Source organism: Epinephelus moara, chromosome 22, assembly GCF_006386435.1.
Source record: "Epinephelus moara isolate mb chromosome 22, YSFRI_EMoa_1.0, whole genome shotgun sequence".
NCBI lineage: Eukaryota > Metazoa > Chordata > Actinopteri > Perciformes > Serranidae > Epinephelus > Epinephelus moara.
The window spans coordinates 14,150,782-14,176,314 of record NC_065527.1 but is presented as its reverse complement, the minus strand read 5'-3'; the positions used below and the strand labels follow the sequence as shown (position 1 = coordinate 14,176,314).

Genomic DNA, 25,533 nt, shown 5'->3' with positions numbered 1-25,533 from the left:
TGCAAGAAGTAGATGAAGAAGAAGTGACAGTTGTCGACCGCCTCGGTTTGCAGAAGACTAAATTACAATGATGGTGGATGGATGGATGCCTAAATGATGGTGGAACAACTGTTGTGATGCCATTTTTGTTTACCTCAGTTACCTGCTCCTAAATCGACTCAAGATTATGGCAGCAATGCAAAACAAAGTTTAAGTGAAGATGGTCAGAGAATAAAGTTTTAGGATAACTACATTAATATTGATCACCGTATGTTTTTGCTAAATAAATCATTTATTATTATGTCGTGCTTTTCAGTGAGCAATTACAATCGCCAGTGTGGTGTTTATGCTTCTCTAGCATGACGCTTACTTTGTCTTTGTAGCTTCTTATTTCATCCGTGCATAATTCGACCGCCTAACTGAACCAACATTCAATTTTTAAGAATATATTAACATTCACAACTGCAAAGTAAGAACTCTGTATTAAAGCCATTTATCATACTGAAGGACTTGCTAATCTTACGACATAAGACACCTAATTGTCGCTGAGGGCATACGATGAAATTACCTTTGGTAATTTTCAGTGATTAGCAGCAATAAAAACAGGAAAAATAAATAATCAAAAAGTATTGTACGACAAGTCATAATTAAGATAATATTTGATATACTTTTATTATTGACATCTTTGACGATAATATATCAGTTATTACACAGCTAATGTGTGCTGCCGACATGAGAGCAGGTGGACAGGTGGTGCTCCAAATGCCTCAGATTCATGCTGATCAAAACCCCCCTCACACACTCCAACCTGTGCACTCCCTGAGAAGCTCTTAGATAAATGGAAGATCTGAAACATGTTGCAGAATTTGCATTAGAATCCACATCCTCAGCGGCTTTTACCAGAGAACAAACATCATGCTGCCACCCGTATTCTGACGACCTTGTCCGTGTCTTTCTCTGAGCAGGTAAAGGCGACCTGATCGGGGCGAACCTGTCCTTAGATGACCGAGTGATCAAAACCAACGCCGACGTGAAGGCCCTGACCTACTGTGACCTGCAGTGTGTTAACCTGAGGGGGCTGTACGAAGTGTTGGACCTCTACCCCGAGTACTCGCACCACTTCGTCCAGGACATCCAGCAGGATCTCACGTACAACTTGAGGGAGGGACATGAGACGCATGTAAGTCCAGATTTTCATCCCAACAATACACAGATTCTTTAAAAGGAGCAGATCAGTTTAATTTCATCCTGATATCATGTCCCTATGCAGCCAAAAGTTATTATGTTTCATGCTGCGACAATTATCTCTGTAGTTTACGTTAAAGAAGTCGGCTTGTGATGTTGACAGAAGAGAAAAGTGTGCAGAAAATATAAATGTGATGCTAATTATGCACCAGAGTCTCTTGTAGAAATTTAAAAAAGCAATTCAAGTGCCATTTTTTCATCAGAAATGTTTGCGTGCTTAACTTTTTATAGGACTTTCTTACCCTTCTACATAAACCCCAATAGCTCCTGATTGGTTTTGTTTTTATATTGAAAAAAAAACAACAGAAATTAACGAGCCCCAAACACAGCAGAGCATGACAAGCACTAACACACTTGCCAGTTTCTCTGTATAATGAATGATGGTACTGTAATAATGCGCGAGAATGACTTATGGGTTGAGCGAGACGAAAGACAAAGGCATGTAGGGCTGGAGTTTGGAGGGTGAGAAATGGATTTTGAGGGCGGCTGAAGGAAGTAGGAGGGAAAAAGCCTTGAAATAAGAAAAGTGTGTGAGACAGTGTGTGTGTGTGTGAGACAGAGAGAGAGAGAGAGAGAGAGAGAGAGAGAGAGAGAGAGGGAGAGGGCAAAAATAGCCAGGGCACTTGGAGGAGCTCTGCTGCTGTAATTACAGTCAGGTGTTTCTGTCTCTCCAGTGCAAACACCACTGGCCCACTTGCACACACACACACACACACACACACACACACACACTACCTGCCGCAGGGCTTTTAGGTGGAGCTAATGTGCAGAGGGGCAGCCCCGCATCTCAGCATTGAGTAAAAATGAAGAGCGGAGGAAGGAAGGCAGTAGCTGAGGATGGAGGGTGCGTTTTGTGGCTGAGAGGTTAAGATTGCCTGGATATTACTGTGCTATATATGAGCACAACACCATAGCATCAGTCTGTTGAGGTGAATTATTTTCCATCATCGGATCACCGCAAGCCATGCAGTCTTCTTGTGCCAGCTTTGCAAAAATAATTTACTGCTGATTGTTGTGAAATAGCTCCTCCGTAATTTAAAACTGAGGGGAGAAAGGCCACATCTTGATTGCTCTTCCCTGCAGTTCATTTACAGTATATTTCCTCTCTGGCTCTCCTCCAGGTTAAGGCCCGACTCTCCACAACAGCTCTAGATTCTCAGGTAACAGACGAGCCCTCTAACACACTCAAACACTGATTGATGATTTACAATCTAAAAGGCAACATGCCCCGCTTGTATTCAAGTGACATTAACTCAAGACTTTTCCAATGTTGAACACTTCAGCCTATTTGTTGATACCAGCCTGCAATGCTTTAATCAGCCTGCAATAGAAAATGATGAAAGTCAAATTAACGTGCAACTGAAAATCAATTTTTCTATCCACTATGAAAAGTCTGAAGGGCAACTCGGCAGTAGACCTCCATGGCTGATAATGGACTCAATCACTCTTTTAGAATTAATGATTCTAATGTAGAGACTTTTTTTTTGATAGAGAGGAGACAGATCAATTCTGCACAGAATAGGTTGTCAGTCTTTAAATCATCCTGCCCCAGAATAGAGGATGATGATGAAATGGTCTACGTGCTGTCAGGCTGCTCTTTCAATGTTGAGAATCTGCAAAAATAACACAAATATAATAATCTGTAGTCAGATATTTTACAAAAGAAAATCAATTCAGCTGTTGGAGCCATTAACCTCACGCTGATGTTTTCCTCCTCCGATAGAGTTGGGTCATAGGCCGCTGATCAATAGGTCGCCGTCGACCTTATTGCAGTTACTGCATCCTTATCTTACGGTTGAGCAGCACCCTTGCGATTTTGCACAACTGCAGACCCTCGGCAAAGACAAGACTGATGTCAGAGTTCACCAGTGTTGCCTTCATCATTACTCTGCAGGTCCCAATTTCAGTCTAAAATGTTGATCTGGGGATTTTTGGACAACCTCGTCACTCATAAATCCAGCTGAGTGGCCTGCTCCTTGCACTCAGGAGTCATAAGAGCACATCTATGTATTGAAAATACCTCTGTGTATTTCAAGGTCACAGTATTAGCAAATACAGCTCAGTGTATTCAGCATCTTCAGAGGAAGCAGAAAAGATGAGGATGGCAACATTTGCTGTGACACAGAATACGGGGAATTGCTGTTTTTTAAGAGGCATTTAACATCTTAAAGGCTGCTGCTTCGGAGGACTCAAATCTGCATGAATAGATTTTGATTTCATGTCTCAGTTTTTTCTGTAGTTACGTAATCTCTTAAAGGCCTCCTAGTATCCACACTTAAGAGTAATATTTTAAAATGTCCTGTAATCACAGCCGATTGATATTTGTCTCTTTTCATGTATTTATACTTCATCTTATTTCCAGTCTGGGGTTAGAAGGAACGGACGAGTGGTTCAGGGCTATCCACCCATCATAGAGACTCAGGAAGAACATGAGGAAGATGAGGAGGAGGAGGAGGAAGACGAGGCCATGTCTGTGTCTCTGTCATCAGAGCGGAACCGGGCGGTGAACCTCGGGGACACGGGTGGGAAGTCTCTGCAGAGCCGATCCAGCCAGAAGACAGCAGGACAGATCTCCAGAAGGTCCCGGAGGAAGATCCAGGAAATTACTCTCACCACTTTAGACTCGTCCAACCTCAGCCCCAGGTGAGCTTGATCATCGATCTGCCTGTCTGCCTGTGTAGGCCTGTGTCTCTTTGACTCTGTGTTAGGTCTATTTTTGTCGTTCTTTAGCACAGTACATGTGGCTCAAACTAGAGCTGGGCGTTTTTGACAAAATAAAAAGTTACAGTAAAAGGAGATAAATGATATTTGTATGACCTTTAATTGTTAACTTACTCACAAGTAGTCCCTTTTACACTTCTGTGTTGTGAGATATAACCATAGACTGTCTAAAAGTAATGGACGTAGCTACTGTGATGAAACCCATAGGTTTGTGGAGTCTGGTTTTGAAGTTTGGCAAGTTTGAACCTTGCAATCTTGGTTTTTTGGAGCCAGAGGTGACCATATGAGGGTGAGAGGGTGATGTTGTGGGGGAGCAAGGGGTGGATCTGACTCACAGACTGTGGCTATGGCTGGCAGCCTGTCAATCAGAGTGGCCTTAATTTTGCGCAACTTTAAGCCTTAATAAAATGGAAAGAGGTGAGTTATATGAAAATTCATCCCTGTACGGTTGTCATGAATGTTCAAATTAGCTATAGAGACCAAAACTGTTTTTTATACCAGGCTGTAAACATGTTTATTTCTGTTGTAAAGTTGGACATTTTAACATGGTGGATGACTCGCTTCTGGAGCCAGCCTCAAGTGGCCATTAGAGGAACTGCGGTTTTTGCACTTTTACATTGTCTTGATTGTATTGAGTCCAGGAGGATGCCGCCTTATATTACGTGTTAATTTGTGAGCTTTAGAGCTCTTAGGAGGGAGATTTCTGGGGGGGGGGTGGTTGATGGAGCCAGGCTAACCGTTTCCCTCTGTTTCAGTCTTTGTGCTAAGCTAAGCTAAACAGCTGCTGGCTGTATCTTTATATTCACCATACATGTGAGAGTTGTATCGATCTTTTCATCTAACTCGGAAAAAAACTATACCATTAAGACCATGAAAGCGCAAGGTTTAAGCAACATGATAGTGTTACAATAACCTTATTATTATTGATTAGCAATGTTTCTAATTAATCCAGCAATTATTACATCATCAGTAACAATCTTTAATATTCTAAGGACACATATTGTCTCTCTGCAGGATAGTGGACGGTACTGAAGACAGTGAGGGGACAGAGGGTTCCCTGGCGTTCCCCTTCTCTACCAGCCAAGGTTGTCCTGTCAATGAACCAACCAGTGCCTCAGCGTCTGCCACAGGTCCTCCCATCCTACACTACTCCGCAATTTACCTCTCAAATATGACCCAATACCATTTACAACCCCTTCAATACCCACATTTCTGGGGAGTGAAAAATGTCCACATCCAAATCCCTGCAGAACTATTACATACTGAGCATGATGAATGTGAGTTTGCACTTCCTGTCAGTGCCTATAGTATTTATCAGCTGCCTCGATGCAATAACTGCTGGGTGTTAATTTGTAATTGGTATTCGGCACTTGAGGTAATTTGTAACTTGCTAATTTGTGTCACAGACATACTGCAGATCAGCACTGCAGAGTTAGCAGCTAAAGCAGAGGAGACCAGAGGACAACTGCGACACCTCGACCAGCAGGTAGGACTGTGTGTGTGTGTGTGTGTGTGTGTGTGTGTGTGTGTGTGTGTGTGTGCGTGTGCGTGTGCGTGTGTGTGTGTGTGCAGGAGAGAGAGACATACAAGTAGGTTCAGGTAAGATCTGGCCATATGGTTATATCAGCATGTTAGGCATGAGACAGGTGAAAGGATTGAGAAAAGTAATGAAGCAAAAAAAAGGTTTAAAATAACGAGTGTGACATTGTAGAAATGACTGCTCTGCAGGATGTGGTGTTATAATGAGGCCTTACAGAATATGGTATCATTTATCAACCATCGAAATCCTCCTTTTATATGTTTTCATAAGCTTTACATTTAATTTGCCACTGTAGTGTGCTGAAGCTCAGGAAATTTTTACTGTGCCTTTTCTGTCTCATTGTATAGTATCATATTTGGATGTTTTATAGACTGTAGCAGTTTATTGTCCAGCTTGAAATAATCCATTCACACACACACACACACACACACACACACAGACACACACAGACATGCAGCCTCTCATGCTGCATCCTACGGTTTTGATTGGCGGGTGGCTAAATTGACATTAGACTCTTGGCAGGTGAGGATGAGCGCTTGCTTCCTCCCGCTAAGCCTCAGTCTGTATCCTGGGATGAGCAGATAGAGGCAGAGAGAAGAAAAAAAAGACATGAAGGGGGGGAAATGGAGACGAAAAGGGGAGAAGGCAGATAGCTTTATGAGAAGAAACAAAAAGCAAATCCTAACTGGATGAAAACAGAAAGTGTGAAAGACAAAGGCGCAGCATCTTCACAGTTATATGCGTCGGCTCTGTTGTCCCTTCTGTGTCTCTGCGGGTTACCGGTGTTTGACAGGAAGTCTCTCAGCATGGTCTTGTAGGTCGTTAATCCTCACTTGGATCCATCCACTCCAGTCACCATAGGAGATGAAGAGGGGTGATGGCTGTTATCTGCTTTCTCCAAAAACACTTACATATAAATGACAAATGAGGGCATTGTCTGTTTTTTGGCACATGCTGGATAGTTTCATAACGTATAGTATTTGCAAAAAATAGAAGGCCAGCTCATTTTTCATGCACCAGTAATAAAAATCAGATAATCTTCCACTTCTCAACTGCAGGTAGAAGCCACTCGACAATGCTTAATAACATGCAAACAAAAATGTACGCTTGCAGGGGCCCTAATTTGTTGGTTGACAGTGTTATTTTTCTTCTGAAACAACTACAACTGTACCAATTCTTTCAGAGAAAATCGTGTAGCAAGTGCCTTTTGATACCTGCATCTGTACCTGTGAATAAAAAAAGCACAAATTGCAATTTCAAACATGAGATACAGCCGTCCAAACAACCCACTGACAAGGTTAATGTCTTTGCTGTTCCTGACCTGAACCACACAAAAGTTGCAGCATTTTAATGAACTACAAATTGTGTGAACACAGACACAAACCATGCTCCTTGACCTCTCATCTTTACCCTTTAACCCTCAGCTACAACTATTCCACTGAAGGGTTTATTCTAGTGAGAGATGAATGAGGCATTAGTGTAGTTAAATAGAGGCCAAACATGGTGACCTCTGTTCCGCGTCATGGAAATCATAATGCGCAGCTACACAGGAGAGCTGGAAGAATGAGAGCTTTGCCTGAACAGTCTGAGTAATTGCACTTGTGATTATGAGAAGAGGCCAGAAACATTCACATGCAGTGCACCACAAATACACTTGAGAATGAGACATAGGTACACACACGTATATGCACAGCAGTGGTGACCTACTTTGGTAAGCAAACAGTATAAATCAATACTGTAAGCACAAAGCAGGTATATAACAGACTTTTTAAACAGTGCATAGCCTTGAAAGCAGCAATAATTGATTTTTTTGGCCACTTGGGTGCAATGGAACAGCTCAGCACGTATGTAATATATGTTCACACATTTAACAGACACTGAGCAACATTAGCAGTTATTTAAAAGCGTGTTTCTGGACACCTGACTAATGTTTTTTGCTTTGGTTTCCCCTGTACAAAAAAAAAGTTTTGGCTCCTTGACCTGCTAAATGCTCCACTAGCAATTAGGAACCAGCTAGTTGTTAACTTTTTTCATCTGGTCTCTAGTGCTGATCAGATGTACACTGTAGTTTTCTTGCACAAACAGCCTGCTGGTTATCTGGAAGGTTGATGAGAGCAGTGAGAGTAAACCAAAACAGTAAAGTGCCATAAAATTTTCATAGAAGTTCATTCAGGAGAGACTCGTTTTTTATAGTAAGAAGAATATTTATTAACATGTGCACATAAGAATGAAAAATATAGAAAGTCTTTGGCGATTAGACCCCATTGAGATGGTATGATTTAAGGAGGATGATGAATCCATAGTCGAATAGAGAACAGCCCTGGGGCTAAACCCTGGTGGTGGTAGAGGTGGTAAGGATGAGATGAGAGGAAGATGAAGAAGTGCCGATGATCTAGATGAGTAGAGGAATAAGCCTTTATTGAGCTCGTCCTGGACTCTGGATACGATGGCTGGAGGTGAACGAGGTAAAATGACGGCTGACAGAAGCAGAGGAGAGAGCAGATTTAAAACTTTGCAGTGGCATCCTTATCGGCTGATAGAGATCATGGCAAAGTTTGATTGGATAGCTAGAAGAGTGAACACCCATAATCAGCTGATTAGAGGAAGCAGTGGGAGTGGGATGGAGAGAATTGTGAATGGATGAGCACAAAGAAAGTGTTCCTGGTTGAACTTACTCTGAGCTTCATTTGATAAAAATGTTAAAGCACTGTGGAGCAGAAGGGAACTGAAGTGTTGGGTGAAAATTCTCTGTAGGTTGGTCACTATTTGTGGAGAATTCAAAGACTTTCAAAGCAACTATCAGCTTTTAGAAGTCATTGCACCTCTTTTTCTTTACTAGCCATGACTACAACAGCTGAAGGCCAATTGTGAGATCTTCTGGCTTCCTAAATTGGAAATTTGGCCAGGAAAACTACCCGGTAATTGTAGCAGCAAGGTTGAGGCAGTTAAGGTAACTACATGAGGTTCCCTCATCAGGCTAAAAGAATGCTTCAGCCACAAAATGTCAAAAAAATCAAACCAAAGGAACGCACATCTCACCGTGGGAGGGCAGGTGCTGAGTCGATAGTCGTAGATGAAAAAGGGTGAATGACTCTTTGCAGAAAAAAATATAATTTATTGCACCGTGACGTACGTTTCGAGCTGTGTGCTTTTCGTCAGACAAACAGATACTGTGAGAGGCCATCTTAAATATAGCTGATCACATGATGCAATTATGGTCACATGACAAACAGCTGCAGTGATTACATGACACAGATCTGATGTGTTGATTACCTTAAATGAAAAAAGAGGAAAAGCAATACATCCAGACACACACAAAGGTGTCAACAGGTCAGAGAGTCTGGAGTCAAGTCTGAAGTCACCTAAGTCATGCATAAACATATATAAGTGTAAAACATGTCATAACACCCATCCGAAAGCGAGCACAATATATTATATATTCACACATCTGAAATGTGATTCAAAACGTGGGCTCGAGCCACAAAATGACCATTTATATCTCAATGGCATGGGAGGCATGGGAGAAAAACAAAGGTTATGTCACGAATTCAAGAATTCACGAGCAAATGATATGATTCACCAAAGGCACAAAAACAAACTCCTCATCATCAGCAGCCTCAGATCCGTCTAAATTTCCAGAGCTGCTGTCATCAAAACCTGCCATTATCAAAGAAAATGCTGCTCTGCACTATACCTGACACCCAGGTTGATAGTGGATTACTATATTTACCTGCTGTAGTACAACTCGGAAACATTTATTCAGAGCCGGACACATATAATGTAACTCTCATGGTTAAATAGCATAAGCATATGATCTAATGATGCTTCTACTTATTTTCTGGGCTCAACATGTACCTGTAGCTGCAGTGAACTCCGGTCGTCCACGGCTGCTGTTTTGTCTGACTATCTCCACCGACGGTCGTCTCTGAGGTGGGAGTACTGGAATCATGTTGACAGCGTGTCAGATTGGACTGTCCTGTCGCTCTCAGCTTTTCTATTTTTATCAGAGTCAGAGTTTAGACCCAGGCTTTTATCAGACACTCCAGAGAGGGAGAGAGATGGGAGAGATGGGAGAATTATGAAAAAAGGGAGAGAGATTTTTTTTGCTCCGTTGAAACTATTGTCAGGTACTCAGTGTGGTAGATCAAAGTCAAAACAAGCTTGATGCTGAAGGATATCAAAAGTGAATGCATGCTGGGCCATTAACTATAAGACAATTAATTTGTAGTCATATAAAAATTCACATATAGGGGCGTCGGTGGCTTAGTGGCAGAGCAGGCGCCCCATATACAAGGCTGTTGCCGCAGCGGCCCGGGTTCGACTCCAGCCTGTGGCCCTTTGCCGCATGTCTCTTCCTCTTCCTCTCTCTCTCCCCCTTTCACACTTCACTGTCCTGTCGGCATTAAAGAAATGCCTGTAAAAATATCTTTAAAAAAAAATAAAAATCACATATACAGGTATGTATGCCCAACAATGTCTGTCTACCACTGCTGGACTCAGAGGGGGGACAAAGGGAACCCCATGTTTTTAAGAAAACGCAGCAGATGTACTCTCTTGAATGGCCAACTTGTAGAAAAAACATGATACAGCGCCCTCTACGGTGTCCCTTCAGTATGGTGGGGTGTACGTACTTCATACCTTTTAGATATCGACCGAATTACTAGTACCAGGAAACTTCTTTATTCAAACGATACCTGCATTTGATCCTTTTTGTACCCAGATCTAGAAAAAAAAGACTATTTGTATGGTCTTGCTTGCAGCCAATCACAGCATGCATTCCTCAATTTAATGTGACGTGTGATTGGCCCACTGCTGCAGCAGCTAACACCCATACAGTCTGTGGTATAGTGAAGTCGAAAGCAGTGTATTTGACAGAGTTTCAGGTCAGTACCCCTGATGCAGTGCCATATAGGCTGCCCTACATGCTGGAAATATTACTACATTTTTTTTCCCACCCCTGTCTTCAAGACAGGCTGAGTCCGCCACTGGTGTCCACGTAACTGAGAGCTCCTTGCCTTATTTGGTCTGTCATGATCACAATGCACTTGATCACCTCTTGACATATTCACACAGCGACTGGAGCAGCTCCCACCTGGAGCTGTGTGTCCTGCTGAGGGCTGATGTGCATCCAGTAGCACTGATGTGCGTGATTGGCCTGATGAATGGTCATGAGTACTTTGACTGGTAGAAGCAGATGGCTCGTTGGCAGGGCTTCATGGTCATGCCCTCTGTGGACATGTGCACATGCAGAGAGCAACTAATCACCACCACCACCCCTCTGACCCATCATCGGTGTAATGACCAATTATAGCAGTACGATGTTACATCCTAAATGGCAGGCAGGAGACCGAAATATTTTGACCCAAAATGACTGACCTGAAAATACCAAATTCATGATGATGTAGCGAGAGTGTTTCCTAGAAAGTTTGTCTTCATTACGTAACCAAAAAAGGCAACTACTGTGTATGGCAGTGAGTCCACTTTGAGTGTTATCAGCATAGAGGCCACACTGTAGGTTTGGATACCAGAGGTCAAACACAAGAGAATCTTGAATTTACTTGAGTGCCTAAAATTAGATTTTTTTATGCCCCACCCCACCCATGAATGAGGCATGAGACATTTTGTTTCCTCTTTAAAACTAAAAATGGTTTCTGTCTGCAGGTGAGCAACCTTGGGAGGGAAGTGGCCGACCTTGGACGAGTCATGAAGAGAATGGCCCAACTCATGGAGACCCTCATGTCATCAACGCCACAGCCTACAGTGGTCTGCCCCACACACTACTCCCCAGCACACCTCACATACCTGGGCCATCCTCCCTCCCCCCAGTCTTACCCTTCACCATCCTCTTCTCAGACTGCCTCCATTTGGACAGACACGCCCATGTCGTTGCCCTCTTCTCCCCTCACTGTCCCTCAGCTACATGGTGCGATATGCCACACGGATTCCCTCGCACATAGACCCCAGGACCTCCAGCTGGGTTACCCCTCTAACCCCAGCACAACCCCAACTCGCAACTCACCTTCCCTTCAACTACAGCCCGTCATCACAGAGCCTCACCTGCTTTCCTCACCCCTCAGCTCACCAGAGATCCCCCACTACAATGACGGGATTTCCGTCTCCATCAGGTCAAGGGTACACAGTCCACAGCCACAAGACGGGGGAGGTGAGGACCCTCGTCAGAGCTCTGGGTGTTCTCCGCAAACTGGACTTGGGGGCACCTACCACAACCCGACCAAGGGTTTGTAGCAGCCCTTTGTCTGAACTCTGCAGGACTTGATCCAGGATATTTTTTGGGATATGTTCCTGAACTAGAGATCAAACTGATCAACTGGGGTCCCCCATATCGTTGGAGGACGTTTGCAGGGATGCAACTCAGATTCCTTTTGTTTTAAAGGCACGTGTTTAAAAATCTTGTTGCATGAAAACAAGCACAGAAGGTTTAGGTGTGTTAGCTTTAACTTATAGAAACGTAGTGTTGTTAGACAGGATGTAGAGGTTTGGTTCAGTTAAGATGGCATATGGAACTGTGTCATAATGGAGAACAAGAGGGATATGGAGGAGAAGAGAGTTCTTTCTGTCCTCTCCTTTTTCGCTCCTGGCTAGTGATGGGTTCAGGTCGGCTGGGCTGGTTGGAGGAAGAGAAAGCATTGTGAGTGGTGGAGGTGGGCTTTAGAGGCAAAGACAGGAGGGATGGGGGCTGTTAGCATCCTTCCCCCAACCTCCTATCCGTGCTATTTCCTCTCCTTTTAACCCTTCTTTCTTTGCGCACTCAACCTACGCATGATGCTCTGGATTGCGTGTACCAGTGCGTGGCTTGTTGGGGCTGGTTGGACTGGGAGCATAGAGTGGTGTGAGGAAAGAAAGAGATGGGACGTATTGTGCTCTTTACCACAGGCCCTCAGGGGAGAGGGGATGGAGGGTGGAGGAAGTTGGTTATGGAGGTGGGGGGGTATGTTATGCCTCGGGCAGCAGAGCCCCTGCTGTCGTCTGTCACACTGAGCACAGGGACTCTTTCTCCCTCTCTGCTTCTCTTTTCCAGTGTTTCTCTCCACACACCTACTCTCTCTCTCTCTCTCCCTCTCTCTCTCCCTCTCTCTTTCTCTTGCTCTCTGCATGCCTTTCCGAGCCTTTTGAGTAGTGCCTGTAGACACACATTAACATGCTGCATGTCACCCTGTGGAAATTCAGCTTGCCATTTATCTATCTATTTAAAGGAAACACGGTTCAATCGTTTAATAGCTGAACCTGGCATTTACCGATGCATATTTATTGGATGTTGGCTCAGTTTAAACAACTGGGTCATTTAGGCACAAGGTAGTCGCCCCTGTTGTGAAGCAGCCTGGAGCAAATTGCCAATACTTAATTGGCTCACGATCCATGGTGGAGGCCATTTTCCTGATCGTCACCCAGGCTTACCAACTCTGAGATCCATTTTCTTAGAGCACAGGCAATATTCCCGCATAAAAGCACAATAAGGAAATAAAGACGCTTTTATATTTCTATGAATGTATCAATACTAAAGATGTATTTTTTTACCTCAAAGAATGCAAGAGTGTGGGATGGCAGTACTTGATGCTGCTGTATATGGAGTTATGGCAGTGCTGTTTGCTAGTGCCAGCCGATGCAATCTTAAACCAGGAAAAAAAAAGGTCCGAACTCTCGTCCCAACAGATCTACTGTTCTCTTTTGAATTCACGTAGGTTTGACTCTGCTTCTCTGCAAATGGAATGTACTGTAATCAAACATCTTTTTTCCCTTAATATTTTGATATTATTAGATACAAAAAACTGTTATGCTAATAAATGACAAATATGACTGTTATGTGCTGGCCTTTTGTTTTTGTTCAGTGCTCACAGAAACATTCATTAAAGCTGGAAAGAGGTTATTAGGAATTATCATATCAAGGAATTTCAACTTTTGCTCTTTTCCAAAACAAACAAACAGCATATTCTTTAAAAATTTGATGTACAATACTTTGATTGATGCCTCCAGTGTGTAAAAATTAGTGGCATCTAGTGTTCTAATGTTTCTATTGTCAGTTTAAATGCGCCATGCGACAGTTAAGTCATGCCGGAGATGGACCTTCACAGGAGTAGGTCCAAATGCCAGGCTGCCTGCCCTCAAGCGGGTAGCGGTGACATCTCGCCGACAGCAGCCAACCTCCAGAGACTAACAGCTCTGCAAACAGCTCACCTGTCCTTTACCTGCGCTGGTGAAAAACACATCCAAAAAATGACTCCTTTCACTATTGGGATTTGATGCATCCAGTCCAATAACATTTTGAAAGCCTAGAAGAGCCACATGATTGAATTGTTTTATCCACATTCAAGTTAGCGGAGCACTAAACCAGAAGTTAGCTGTTCTGTCGCTGAGAGTCTCTATTGTGCTTTCTCTGTGGGCCACAGTGCAGAAGATCCAGGTATTTTCATACAATGGAAATAGAGCTTTTTTGGCTTCATGCACCACTAAGCAACTTTCATAGGAATGGATGGGGTCCCACTTTCAACGCTGTATCCAGTTCTCCTTATATATCCATGCAAATGTACTGATTGTTTTGTGTGCGTATATTTCTGCAATATCCTGCTGACATCCAGGTAAATTAATGGGTGGTTTCACAGTGTCCTTGGATTATAACTTAACCAAGCATAAATTATACTATGCAACATCAAAGGTTAAATGTCCAGTGTGTAGGATTTAGCAGGGAGGTTGCAGGATTGAAACTTGTCCCGTTTGCAAATCGTGCAGGAGAACTACAGTGGCTGTGTTTTGTTTGTTCGCTACTGTAGAACAACATTGCATCTCTGTGGAAGAGGGTTATGAATAATATATACAATTTCTGCTGATAGATGCCCCTAAATCCGACACACTGGACCTTTAAAAGTCTGCAGCCATGTGAGCAGCTCTGTGAGGCTGGCCTTTGAGCTAAATGCTAACAGCAGCATGCTAACATGCTCACAATGTTAATTTTAACACGTAAATGTTTAGCAGGGAAATTGTTTTCCATGCATGTGAGTTTAGCATGTTGCTAATTAGCACCCAACATACAGCTGAGGATGATGGGAATGACATTTATGGGAGTATTTGGTCGTAAAGTATTAGATAAATTGACATTCTGACCTGATGATGGCAATATGGTGGAAACATTTAGGGAGTCATTCAGTTCTTCATGAAGGCGCATATGAATGTGTGTGCCGAATTTTATGGAAATCCATCCAGCAGCTGTTGCTGAATTGTTCTTGGACCTCAATACACCAACACATGAACACCAAAATACACAATCAGCCAAAGTGGATAATGCCAGATCTCTGTCATGCAAGACTGTTGTTTGCCCACACTGTTTATCATAGTAGTGTGTATTTGTTTTATGCAAGCTTTACTGTGTGTCTTTTGTTAGCTGCTGCTACGGTTCATCTGAGGTGAAAGCAAAGCAATCGTCATGTCCTACTGGTGACGTGGGCGGATGGGGAGGGGGTGAAAACTGAGTAGTATGCGTGCTGTGGATCACATTGACACATCTGTCATAGGTCCAGCTGCTCTCACCTGGCGAAGTCCTGCTCCACTGTGTGCGTGTGTTTGTAGGAAGCAGAGTGAGGGGAATACTGGATCTGTCTGAATTAGATACACACATCAGCATGGATGCAGGTGAGATATACTTTATGCTGATGTGGCAGTGTTTTCTCTTATTTCTCATGCATGCATGCAAATGCTTTTAAGGAAAGTGAAAATGAAGATGTGCATAGTTTAAATATCACCCACTTAGATCATTTCTTGTTTTACTGAGAATCGACTTGCAGGTGGGCGGGGGTGTGTTTGCACTGAGGAGGATTATTTGTGTATTTAGCAGTGCCTCCAGCACATCTGTGGGAATGCTGTTATTTAGCCTGGGGTCTTGAAGACCCATCCATATTTAATGGTGTACAGACAATCCCACCCTGGCTGTTTATGCATCGTTTTATCAACCTGCTAGCGGACTCATCTTTTATTCACCGCTTCCCACAATCTGTCATTAGCTAACTGAGGCCCATCTGCCTTCCTCTTTTTCACCCTCGCCTTGCTCTTTCCCAGCACTTGTGATTTTTGATTAAAGTTGAGACGGACTCAAATGGACAGAAAGGAGAACATAACAGAGATGGAAAAACATGATGGATGAAGTGCAACACCAATGCTAACTTGAGAAATTGATTGAAGGAGGTGAGAGGTGGAGTGATGATGTAGTATGAGTAGTTATCTTTATACTTAAGATACATCTACATGCCTCATAGTCCCTCTATTGCTGTGTGTCTGTTTAATCCACTCTTTTCACATTGTTTAATGATGGCTCTGACCCAAATACAGCAACTATTCATCCCTGTCCACTCTTTTCATCTGTGCACACACAGAAATGCTGTGTGAGAGCGCGCACACACGCACACACACACACACACACACACACACACACACACACACACACATAGACACATTCACTCTTCCATTCAAATGAGCACTTTATCCCAGTGAAAAGAGCCTCTTCACTTGTCCCTCGCCCCAGATTTCAGCACTAAAAAACATCCACGCTGTGCAGGAGGTGTGAACTTCTCTCTCAGGTAATAAAAATCTGTCCGTTTCTCTCCTTTCATCTTCACGGACATAATGGAGATATGTTGAAATCTGCCAGCTGTGGTGAGGTGTTCCCATTCAGCCCTTACTGAGACCTGATAGGCTGCTCGCTCACAAAAAAAGAGGCTGAGCTGTTTGCTGAACCAAGGCCACATTATGTTGTGTGTTTGAATGTGTGTGGTCGGACTTGTGCGCGCTTCTGGTTGTGTGCATGTCTGTATATATCAAGTGTCTGTGCCTGTTTGCATAGAAAAGCACACGTACATGTGTAAAATATGGAGAACAGCTCTCCACACAAGGGCTTTACATTTATCTGTTCCACTCTGGGTGAGCCAGCGGCAGCCGTTGCACATCCAAATGGTTGTATTTGCATTGTCGTAAAGCAGAAAGGGAGGGGGGGAAGCTTGCAGGACATCTTGTGTGTTTGATAAATGAGTCTGAGCTGCTCCCTTGGGTACTATGGTACAAGTGGTGGTAGTGTTGGTGGGAGGGGTGGCAGAACAATGCGCATGTCAGAAGTGGAGATTAATGGTGGTTTCTTCTCTGGGAAGTGTAGGTCTGGCTATGCCCATCAAGCTGGGATACTGGACCGGCTACTAAATTACCTCCTTTGTTGCTCACCTGTCAGAGAGTAGTCTGTTTTTTTCAAAGCAGCAGATAGGAGGGTCGTCACGATGTAGGGTTCTGTAAAATAGTTGTCTTCCATTGTGGTGATGTAACAGTGATGTAAGGGTCCCTGTTGAAAATTCTAGACTAAAATGCTCACTCATTTAAAGTAGAAAAAAAAAGCAGGCCTTTCTCTTTATGTGAACACCTGGCAGCATTTTACCCTCTAAACACTGTCTGACAGCCGTAGATGATGGAGTGTTCCATTCTGTTGTGCGACGGTGTGTTTTTGAAGGATACCGAGCCAGAAATTGACGTTACAAACTAAACCAGAGTCCTGCAGCTTTTCTTTGTAGCTATCTAATTGGAGGCAGCAAAACAGTTGGGCTCTGTGTCTCTGCATGTGTTTCCTGTCTGGGCTCAAAGTGTTCAAAGCATTTGTTTGTCAGCTACCTAAATGTAAAAAAAAAACTCCCAGAATAAGACATCTAGTACTCAAAAGCATTTATTGAACATAGCCTGTAAAAATAATGACATCACCCAGTAGTTTGTGGACTCTTGTTTTTGAAGCCTCCAGTTTGGCATTGTAGCATAGATGTAGAAAGAGAACCGAAAACATTGATAGAGGTAGGGCCCTGTTCATTCACATGAAAGTTGCTCAGTTGCACATGAAGCCAAAACATTCCTCATCGTGTGAGTAATGAAGCAAGGACACACACTTGCCCAGGCCGAGTCAGCTACTTGTAGTTTAGCGCTCAGTGCAGCTTTTGTAGACTTTCGATGTTATTGGACCAAACGGATCAAATCTCTATAATGAAACATCATATTGTAGAGGTTATGACACTTAAAAAAATGTATCCACTAATTTACAGACACCTCTTTCACAATGTAAAGTCTATGGGAAAAAGTATTTTTGGGCCCAATGGCATCAGGTGACGGACCAGGATGCTGTAGTTTCATTATTTGGCCACCATGAATATTGGCTTCACAGCCATTTTAACTGTCGCCATCTTGGGTTTTTGGAGCCAGCAGTGACCATATATAGACGAGAGGGTGGGGCTGTGGAGGCGTGAGGGATGGATCTGACTCACAGACTGTAGTGACACCTCACAGACAGCCTCTCACTCAAGCGGCCCACCCTTTATCATACGTTACTTTGAGTCATAATAAAATTTAAACAATTGACTTGTGTTATATAATAAATTATAGATAGGTATTATGCCATCGTTTTGCATTGTTATATAAAAAAAAGACGAAGAAGAAATATGGATTGATAAGTGTATAAGTGTCCTTTCCGTCTGCCTCCATCAAAGCAGACCAACAATCACACCCAGTGGCTGGGATTTCCTTGGTGTTTCAGTGCGTTCTATGTACCACCTTTTAATGCAGCATCAACATTCACTACTTTGACCTTTCCCATTATAACTGCTGACTTTAATATCATTAACTAACCTGTGATTGTTTGCCACAGACGAACATGTATTGACTGACCGCCTCCCACAGTTTACCAATTCAGTCCTCTTTGCAGATGACCTAAAACGACAGAGCTTTTCTTTTATTGTCATTGGCTCTATGGGGAAGTAAAGAAAATTTTACTCTATTTATTTATTTATTGTTTCATGCGCAAAATGTGATGTAGTCAGAGCTGGCCCGACACATAAGCGAACTAAGTGGCCAGCACATCTCTCAGTGAATAACCACAAAGTATTCAGACAAGCCGTTGTATAAAAAGTATTTTGTATTTGACAACGTATAAAAGAAAATCTGGGGTAAAAGTATTTTGCCATCTATCATTTATAGGTGCTATGGTTCCGTTTGTCAGTAGAAGAGATGTTGGATCATCAGCAGGTAGTGGTACAGATTTAATATATCCACATCCAGCCTCAGCCAGAACTAACACAGACCCAGAACAGGTGGCTACTAACACTATAAAAAAACATGTTTACATTTTACCTGTGCTAGATATTTTGCCCTTTTGTGGGGGGATTTTATATTTCCATTTTATTTATACAGTGCTCGTTTGTATTTTTATCATTTGCTCTTCATACCAGACAACACATTATTAGATATTTGTAATAAATGTATATTCTTCACCACATGGTTGCTTTGTGCATCTTTTGGTCGTGTCATGTCCTTCATTCGGTCATCTTACACATGAAGACTATCTCCAATGAGACTATAACACCAAAATATGTATCAAACTGTATGCATCATCACAAATACAGTATTTACTGTACTCTTTTTATAGTGTTGCCTCTAATAGCCTACATCCCACTTTGGTTTTAACGTGCATATTTGTACATCATGTGTGCTCAAACTAATAATACACGTTTCAGTGCCATGGTAATGGGAACACCTGAAAATGAGGGGGGGGGCCCAAACCATTCTGCTTAGGGCCCCCAAAAGTCCAGGGCCGGCCCTGGATGCAGTAGCTTGTGGGCATATGGAGCCACTCATTTTTCCAATTTGGCACTGGCACTTCTTCGGGGCTCCAAGTAGTAAAATTGTGCACATCTTACATGCTTGTTGAATCCAATTAGCTGTTCAATGCCAAGTGTAAGGCCACTGTGCAGGATGTGTGTAGTGTGTTATGCCCCTCATGATTTATTTTATAACCCTTTGATGAAACAACCGTGAGCACCTTTAACTGTTTTAAACTTACCTGTGCAACACTTTACATTGCCCCGTTCACATAGGAGGTGTATGTATTCAGATTTTCGCCCCACCCTTCACCACAGAAGTAAGGAAAATAAGTAAGATTGCTGCATTTCCAAATGTGTCTTTGACCTGAAAGACCTGCTTTCAAGTGTGTTACAAAATATAGGTATCACTAGTAAACTGATTCAAACTGTAAAGGGTGTCCTTATAAAGTGTTTGTGTCACCAGGAACCTTCTAAATGAGACATTCAAAAGCCGTTTTTGTCTCTGACCTTAATTGCTGCTGCAAGCCAAGTTTTTGTCACATTTTAGTGCACTTAATCTTTACTCAGTGTCAGCCTCGGCTCCTGAGGCCCATCCACATAGACCTAATTGCACAACAAGCACATAACGAATCACTGGCAACAACAGTGTCTGCGTAAAGAACACCCAAGGCTCTTAAAGGCTCGCACAGTAAGTACAGCCACCTCCGTCCTGGGTGAAATGGCCCCATGGATCTTCATAAAGAGGCCACAGCTCCCTGCACCACAGCAGCTGACATCCGTCTGAGTCTCCCAGGCTCCCCGGAAGATGTGTGTGTTTGTGAGAGTGCGACAAGCCCGGCGGCCATCAGCATTTTATGTGGGTGTTCACTGTGTTAATCACACTCACCTCAGTATGGAGAAGAGATGGTACACGCTGGTGATGGGAGGGGAGGGCACGCAAAAGGTCACATGCAGCAACAGAGCAGCAGGACCGTTTGACAGGGAGAAATACAACAGGAGATGAGCCTCAGGAGAAGAAGCATTTGAATGCAGACGGAAGAAGATATTTGCATAAAATAAACACTTAATAAACATATTTATATTAAAAAGACAACTGATAAATGTTAAAGTTTGTGAGCCACACTCCTGAAGTTTCCGTTTTATACATTTTTCAACTCATTTCCCAGTTTTTGCCCAAAGAAATCAACTCATTTACAACATTTGTCCAAAAGTGTTAAATGCATGCCACTCTTCAATGGACTTTAATTGCTGTCACCATGTCTATGGTGCTCCTTGAGTTGCCTTATGTCATAAATACTAAACATATGGCAGTACCTCTCTAACAAGCCTGTGTCAAGACTAGTTATTGCTGAGAGACTTCACAGAGACCACAGTGAATGACTGTGATTGCTTCATGTAGCCTCGACTGTGAAATTTCCTCACATCTTAACATACTCTTTTAAAATCATAAAGTGATATCAGAGACCTACTATAAGCTATTGGATTTAAATCATAAAAAAGACAGTAACAGGAGTTTTCAACAGCGGTGTCAGAGGTTGGCTACAGTCTCAGTTCCTATTTTACTTTCACTTCCTTTTTGTTTTCATGAGTCCTTTTTGTTCGTGTAGAATTGGGAGCTGACTCCCTGATGGAACAGGTTTGATGTACAAATCATGGGCTAGTCTACACTCTGCAAATTATTCTGACCTTATTAACTCTAACTCCAGTTCAGCTGTCCTTCATATAGCACCTGTCATACAACATGAACTAGAAATGAATAAAAATAAATAAAATAAAAATAAAAATAAAAATAAAAATAAAAATAAAAATTAAAATTAAAATTAAAATTAAAATAAAAATTAATTAAAATAGAAAAAAATTTTAAAAAATGGCAAGACTAAAAAATTCAACAGAATAGAATAAAATGTAAATATTCCAAACATTAAATTTAGTAGAATAAAATAAAATAATAATAAAATGAAATAAACACCAGAGACAAAAATTGTGTAAAAAAAAAAAAAATGATGAAAACTAAAAAAAAAAAAAAAAAAAAAAAGCTATCACAGTACTCCAAATAAATGGCCAGATTTAAAAGGAAAAAAAAGACAGGACTTTAATTTACTTTTTTAAGTCTTTGTTAAATCCATGATGCATTAAAGTATTAAAGTAGTAACCTGCAGACTCAAGTCACATGATTTGGACTTGAGTCAGACTCAAGTCACATATTTAATGACTTTAGACCAGACTTAACAAAATCAAAAAAGACTTGAAAATCAACTTGGACACCAGTGACATGTGACTTCTCTTGGATTTGAGCTTTTTGACTTGAAAATACTTGATACCTGCCCCTCAAGCCCAAAGATTAAAAAGTATGTCAATTATGTGCCACAAATCAATTAATCCCCCTTTGTTTCCTAAATCAACTAAGATCAATGCTATTGATTCCTAGCAAGTCAACAATACAGCATCCAATGAAGCACTGGATGGAGAGAAAATTATACCAAAGGCAATTTTATTCACGTACAAAAACTACACAGTGGTCAACAAAAATGAATTGCAGTATGTGAAATGTGCGGGTCAAAAATTACGCACAAAGACGCAACAACTTCCAACTTTGCTTGACATTTCTAGCTACACAAAGAACAGTAAGTGGAGGCTAATGTTATAAAACAACAATAAAACAATTTTACCTATATTTTTGAGCTGTTATAAATTGCCTGGGGTCTCCTGGATCTAAAACACAGCAAAAGGGTTAAACTGTCAGATCTGACCCTGGCTTTATCCTTTTCATTAGTATACTTTACTCCTATCTTGGCGAACATTGACTGCCTTTCACAGATAAATAAGTCCCACAATGAGTTTGTGACCTCTTGCCATCCTCTGAAAACCTGAAGCAAGAGAGATGTTGCCCCTGTAGTGCAACAGCTCAGTAGCCTATAGTTACGTAACTGAGAGAAGACGTACTAATCAACAGCATGTTGTTTGTCTGAGTCTTGACCTATGCCTTGGAGCTGCAGACATACCATATGACTGATTTTTATTGAAAAGGTGCTGTGTACTTGACTGGTCTAAGTGCACCATGGGTTAAGAAAAGCAGTTCTGTAACACAGTATAGGTGGTCATTAGCACTCAATGCCTGGGGGCAAGGAGAGAGTTACTGAGGATGAGCTCAGGGTCGTCCATGTCTGCCACTTGTCATCCTAACCTCGGGGCTCTGTGGCTGAAATAACTGCGGTATTTATGATTGTGCAATGATGATGTTACTGTAGATGCTTGGGCACAAAAACACATGATGCCATTGTTGGGTATTAATCATCCACTTCTCTCTGTCACATGCACTTCAGGAAATTAGTGTCAGATGGTAGGCTCACTGTGTAGCATAATTATGTCAGCTCCAATCACAGGAAGTTTATATCAGAGCATCTTTATGGAAATTCAGATATGTAAATCATATGGGGAGGTTATTGGTGTATAATAGTAACAAAGCAATCACTTGGGGCTTCAAGGATTTTGAAGGTAGATGGCTCCCTCTGCTGTCGGCAGCTGATACAGTATCAGTACACTGTTTTGTTTTGGTCAGAGACTTAATATGCACTGTAAAAAATCAATTTGAAGCGTACAGTGATCCCAAACACATTCAGATACTGGGGAGTTAATAACACAGATTTCATTTATTCAGTTTCTCAAGGCTTCTTCGGGCTGTGAGGACCGACTCACTCTGACGCTGTCATGGCATACTGGGACACTTGAAAAGAACAGACTGATCGTTCATGTGATAAGGAACACCTGTGATTCAAAATGTGAATGAATAGCTCCACTGAGCAGACATCTTATCAACAGAATTAGTGACAACACCTGGGTTTGCAGGGACTTAAATACATGTCCTGCAGTTCTACACTCCATGCAGAGGCGTAGATTTCGGGGGAGACACAGGGGACACGTCACCCTCAATATTCAGAAAGTAGCAGAGGATTTTTATTTTGACAAAAGACATTTACACCATTAAATGAATGCAGGAAATTAAGTATTTTCTGGTGGAAGACCCACAAACCTCCCATTTCATATGTATCCCACTCAGTGTTGAAACACAACCTATGCCCTTGTCTACATGGCCAAAAGTATGTGGACAGTTAAACAGTACAGGTCACTGGAAGTTACTTTTTAATGCAAATTTGATGGTTTAATTGATTCCCTACCAGTAATTGAGGAACCATTCAGAAAATTGTTGTTGTTGTTTTTAATTCTAACGTTACTTTATGATAAAGAGAGGAAGGTTGCATTGGTGGTGAAGGACATAAAGGACCAATGTGTAAGATATGGCAAGAATTTTAGCTAAAAACATTCATAAAATAACACAGTCAACAGAATGTGAAGGAGTAACAGGGTCGACGTCATGTCAAAGATGTCTTTGTGTTGTGTTTTAGAGATACCTACTTAAATAAGCATGCTAACCAGCTGGCCCCAGCTCATCCTGTCGTTAATACCACTTGCACCTCGAGAAGCCACAGTGAGTCACTGTAGCGTCCAGTCTGCCCTCGGGCCAACGTGAGAGGACGAAGAAGTAGACCTGCCCCAAGGGCTTGTCAATAGGGATGGCCGGCTGGACGAATATATCAGCTATCTGTGACTAGCTGAGTTCGTCGCTGGTTGTTTTTCTGGGCTTTATTGTTTTCATTTTATTTTGCTAATGTAATTGTCTGCTTCAGAAGAATGATTGACAGGGAAAAACAGTAAAGAAAGCATTTCCCCCACAAACCAGAGTTGGGAATCATCAGAACAATGGAAAGATTGACCAAGAAGCTTTTGGTGAGTTTATTTGTTTCTGTCAAGCTTCAATGAATTATGTTTAAAGATGAGTTAACAATGCAATTAAGCTCTTAGTTCTTGAAATCAGAGGGTGTACAGTTGTATTTTTCTGTTTAATAAAGGAAAATAGGTGTAGGAATATCTCCTTTCTTAAGATTTTGTGAGTTTATTTTGTAAATCTATTAGTCTGAAAAAGCTAAGAGAACTTCCTCTAGTTGGCTTGGGGGTGAAATGTTGCCCCCTCATTAGTTCAACATGTTCTCATACAACAGTCTGTGTGATAGCCTGTGAAAATGCACATACAATGGTTCATATAGCTAATGAATTAGTGCCCCATTAATGATGTTACGAGCCAAATGTAAAGTCACGTAGGCTAGATTCAAGGAGGTAAAGTTATGTAGGTAAGGTTTAGAAAAGAAACATGGACACACCTTGTAATAACTCAAAGTTCACTTGGTTTTACACAGAACACAATCACAGGTCTCCTGGGGGAAAGTCCTGTGTTGTTTGACCCATCCACCACCTTTCCTTATTTACTCCCTTCAGCATAGTAGGCATGTGATTGCAGTCTTCACAATTACATGGTTTATATATGAATTACTGCCTCATGATTATGGGTTATTTATGAACTGTGATACATTATTTTTGTAGCTATACAGTATGTAAGAGCAGTGCATGAGAACAGCCTGCCTAGTTTGGACACCAACAAAAAAAAAGGCTACCTTTCATGATATGCAGGCGGTTGCCATTATAGTTTAATGGCGGCAGTGGCATCAAGGGACAAGAGCAAAAGTTAAGATAGTGAAAGTCAGAGTTGGTGGATGGATCCAACAACCATCAACTTTCACCCGTAGGGAAGTGTTTGCTTGACATAAGACTGTAAAGCCAAGCCCTGTTCTTTTTTCCTAAACCCACCCACATGCTTTTGTTGCCCAAACCCACCCACATGCTTTTGTTGCCCAAACCCACCCAACATGCTTTTGTTGCCCAAACCCACCCACATGCTTTTGTTGCCCAAACCCACCCACGTGCTTTTGTTGCCCAAACCCAACCACGTGTGTGTGGGCAAAACGTAGCCACGTGTTTCTTGTTGAAGGGAAACCAAAAACTCAATTCACGGTGTTGTACTGATACAGTGTGCTTATTTTGATAGAGACTGTATGCTATTGTTAAATTTCCTGTGAAAACAGGAGTGTATTTTGAAAGAAGACAATGCATGCAACAGGCAGAAGTTGACACAGCATCCCTGAACGTCACCAACCAATGCACCCAGGGTACCTTTCACGTCATATCTGAACATGGAAAGCCCATGAACAAATGAACAAACATCGGAGTAAGAATGTGTTGGTTTGGAACATATGGCCAGGCATTACACATTGCACCTTTTAAGTTTTGTTCTGAAACAATTTTTCTTTAATGTACTAAAATCTATCAAAGGGTGATTTTTGGTACTGTCTACTGCTTGATACGAACCTATTGTCCTTCATAATTTCCTCATATCCATCCAACCTGTGATCACTTCATAGAGATGTAACGGTTTATATTGTGATTCTGTCTGGTGAATACTTTCATAAATTTACACAAACACATTTACACATGAATTACGAAAGCATTTACTGAAGTAAAAGATAATTTAAT

At 41.9% G+C, this 25,533-nt stretch overlaps 1 protein-coding gene across 1 annotated transcript in view; it reads left to right on the top strand.

Annotated features, from left to right (window-relative positions):
* kcnh8 (potassium voltage-gated channel, subfamily H (eag-related), member 8) overlaps nucleotides 1-13,276 on the top strand; it is a 66,084-nt gene extending 52,808 nt beyond the window's left edge. The window contains exons 11-16 of the mRNA XM_050035124.1: nucleotides 945-1,159; nucleotides 2,346-2,384; nucleotides 3,587-3,867; nucleotides 4,960-5,075; nucleotides 5,352-5,431; nucleotides 11,147-13,276. Coding sequence (XP_049891081.1) covers nucleotides 945-1,159; nucleotides 2,346-2,384; nucleotides 3,587-3,867; nucleotides 4,960-5,075; nucleotides 5,352-5,431; nucleotides 11,147-11,731 — 1,316 coding nt within the window. The 3' untranslated portion in view covers nucleotides 11,732-13,276. The remainder of the gene's footprint in view (nucleotides 1-944; nucleotides 1,160-2,345; nucleotides 2,385-3,586; nucleotides 3,868-4,959; nucleotides 5,076-5,351; nucleotides 5,432-11,146) is intronic.
* Nucleotides 13,277-25,533: the final 12,257 nt, after the last annotated feature.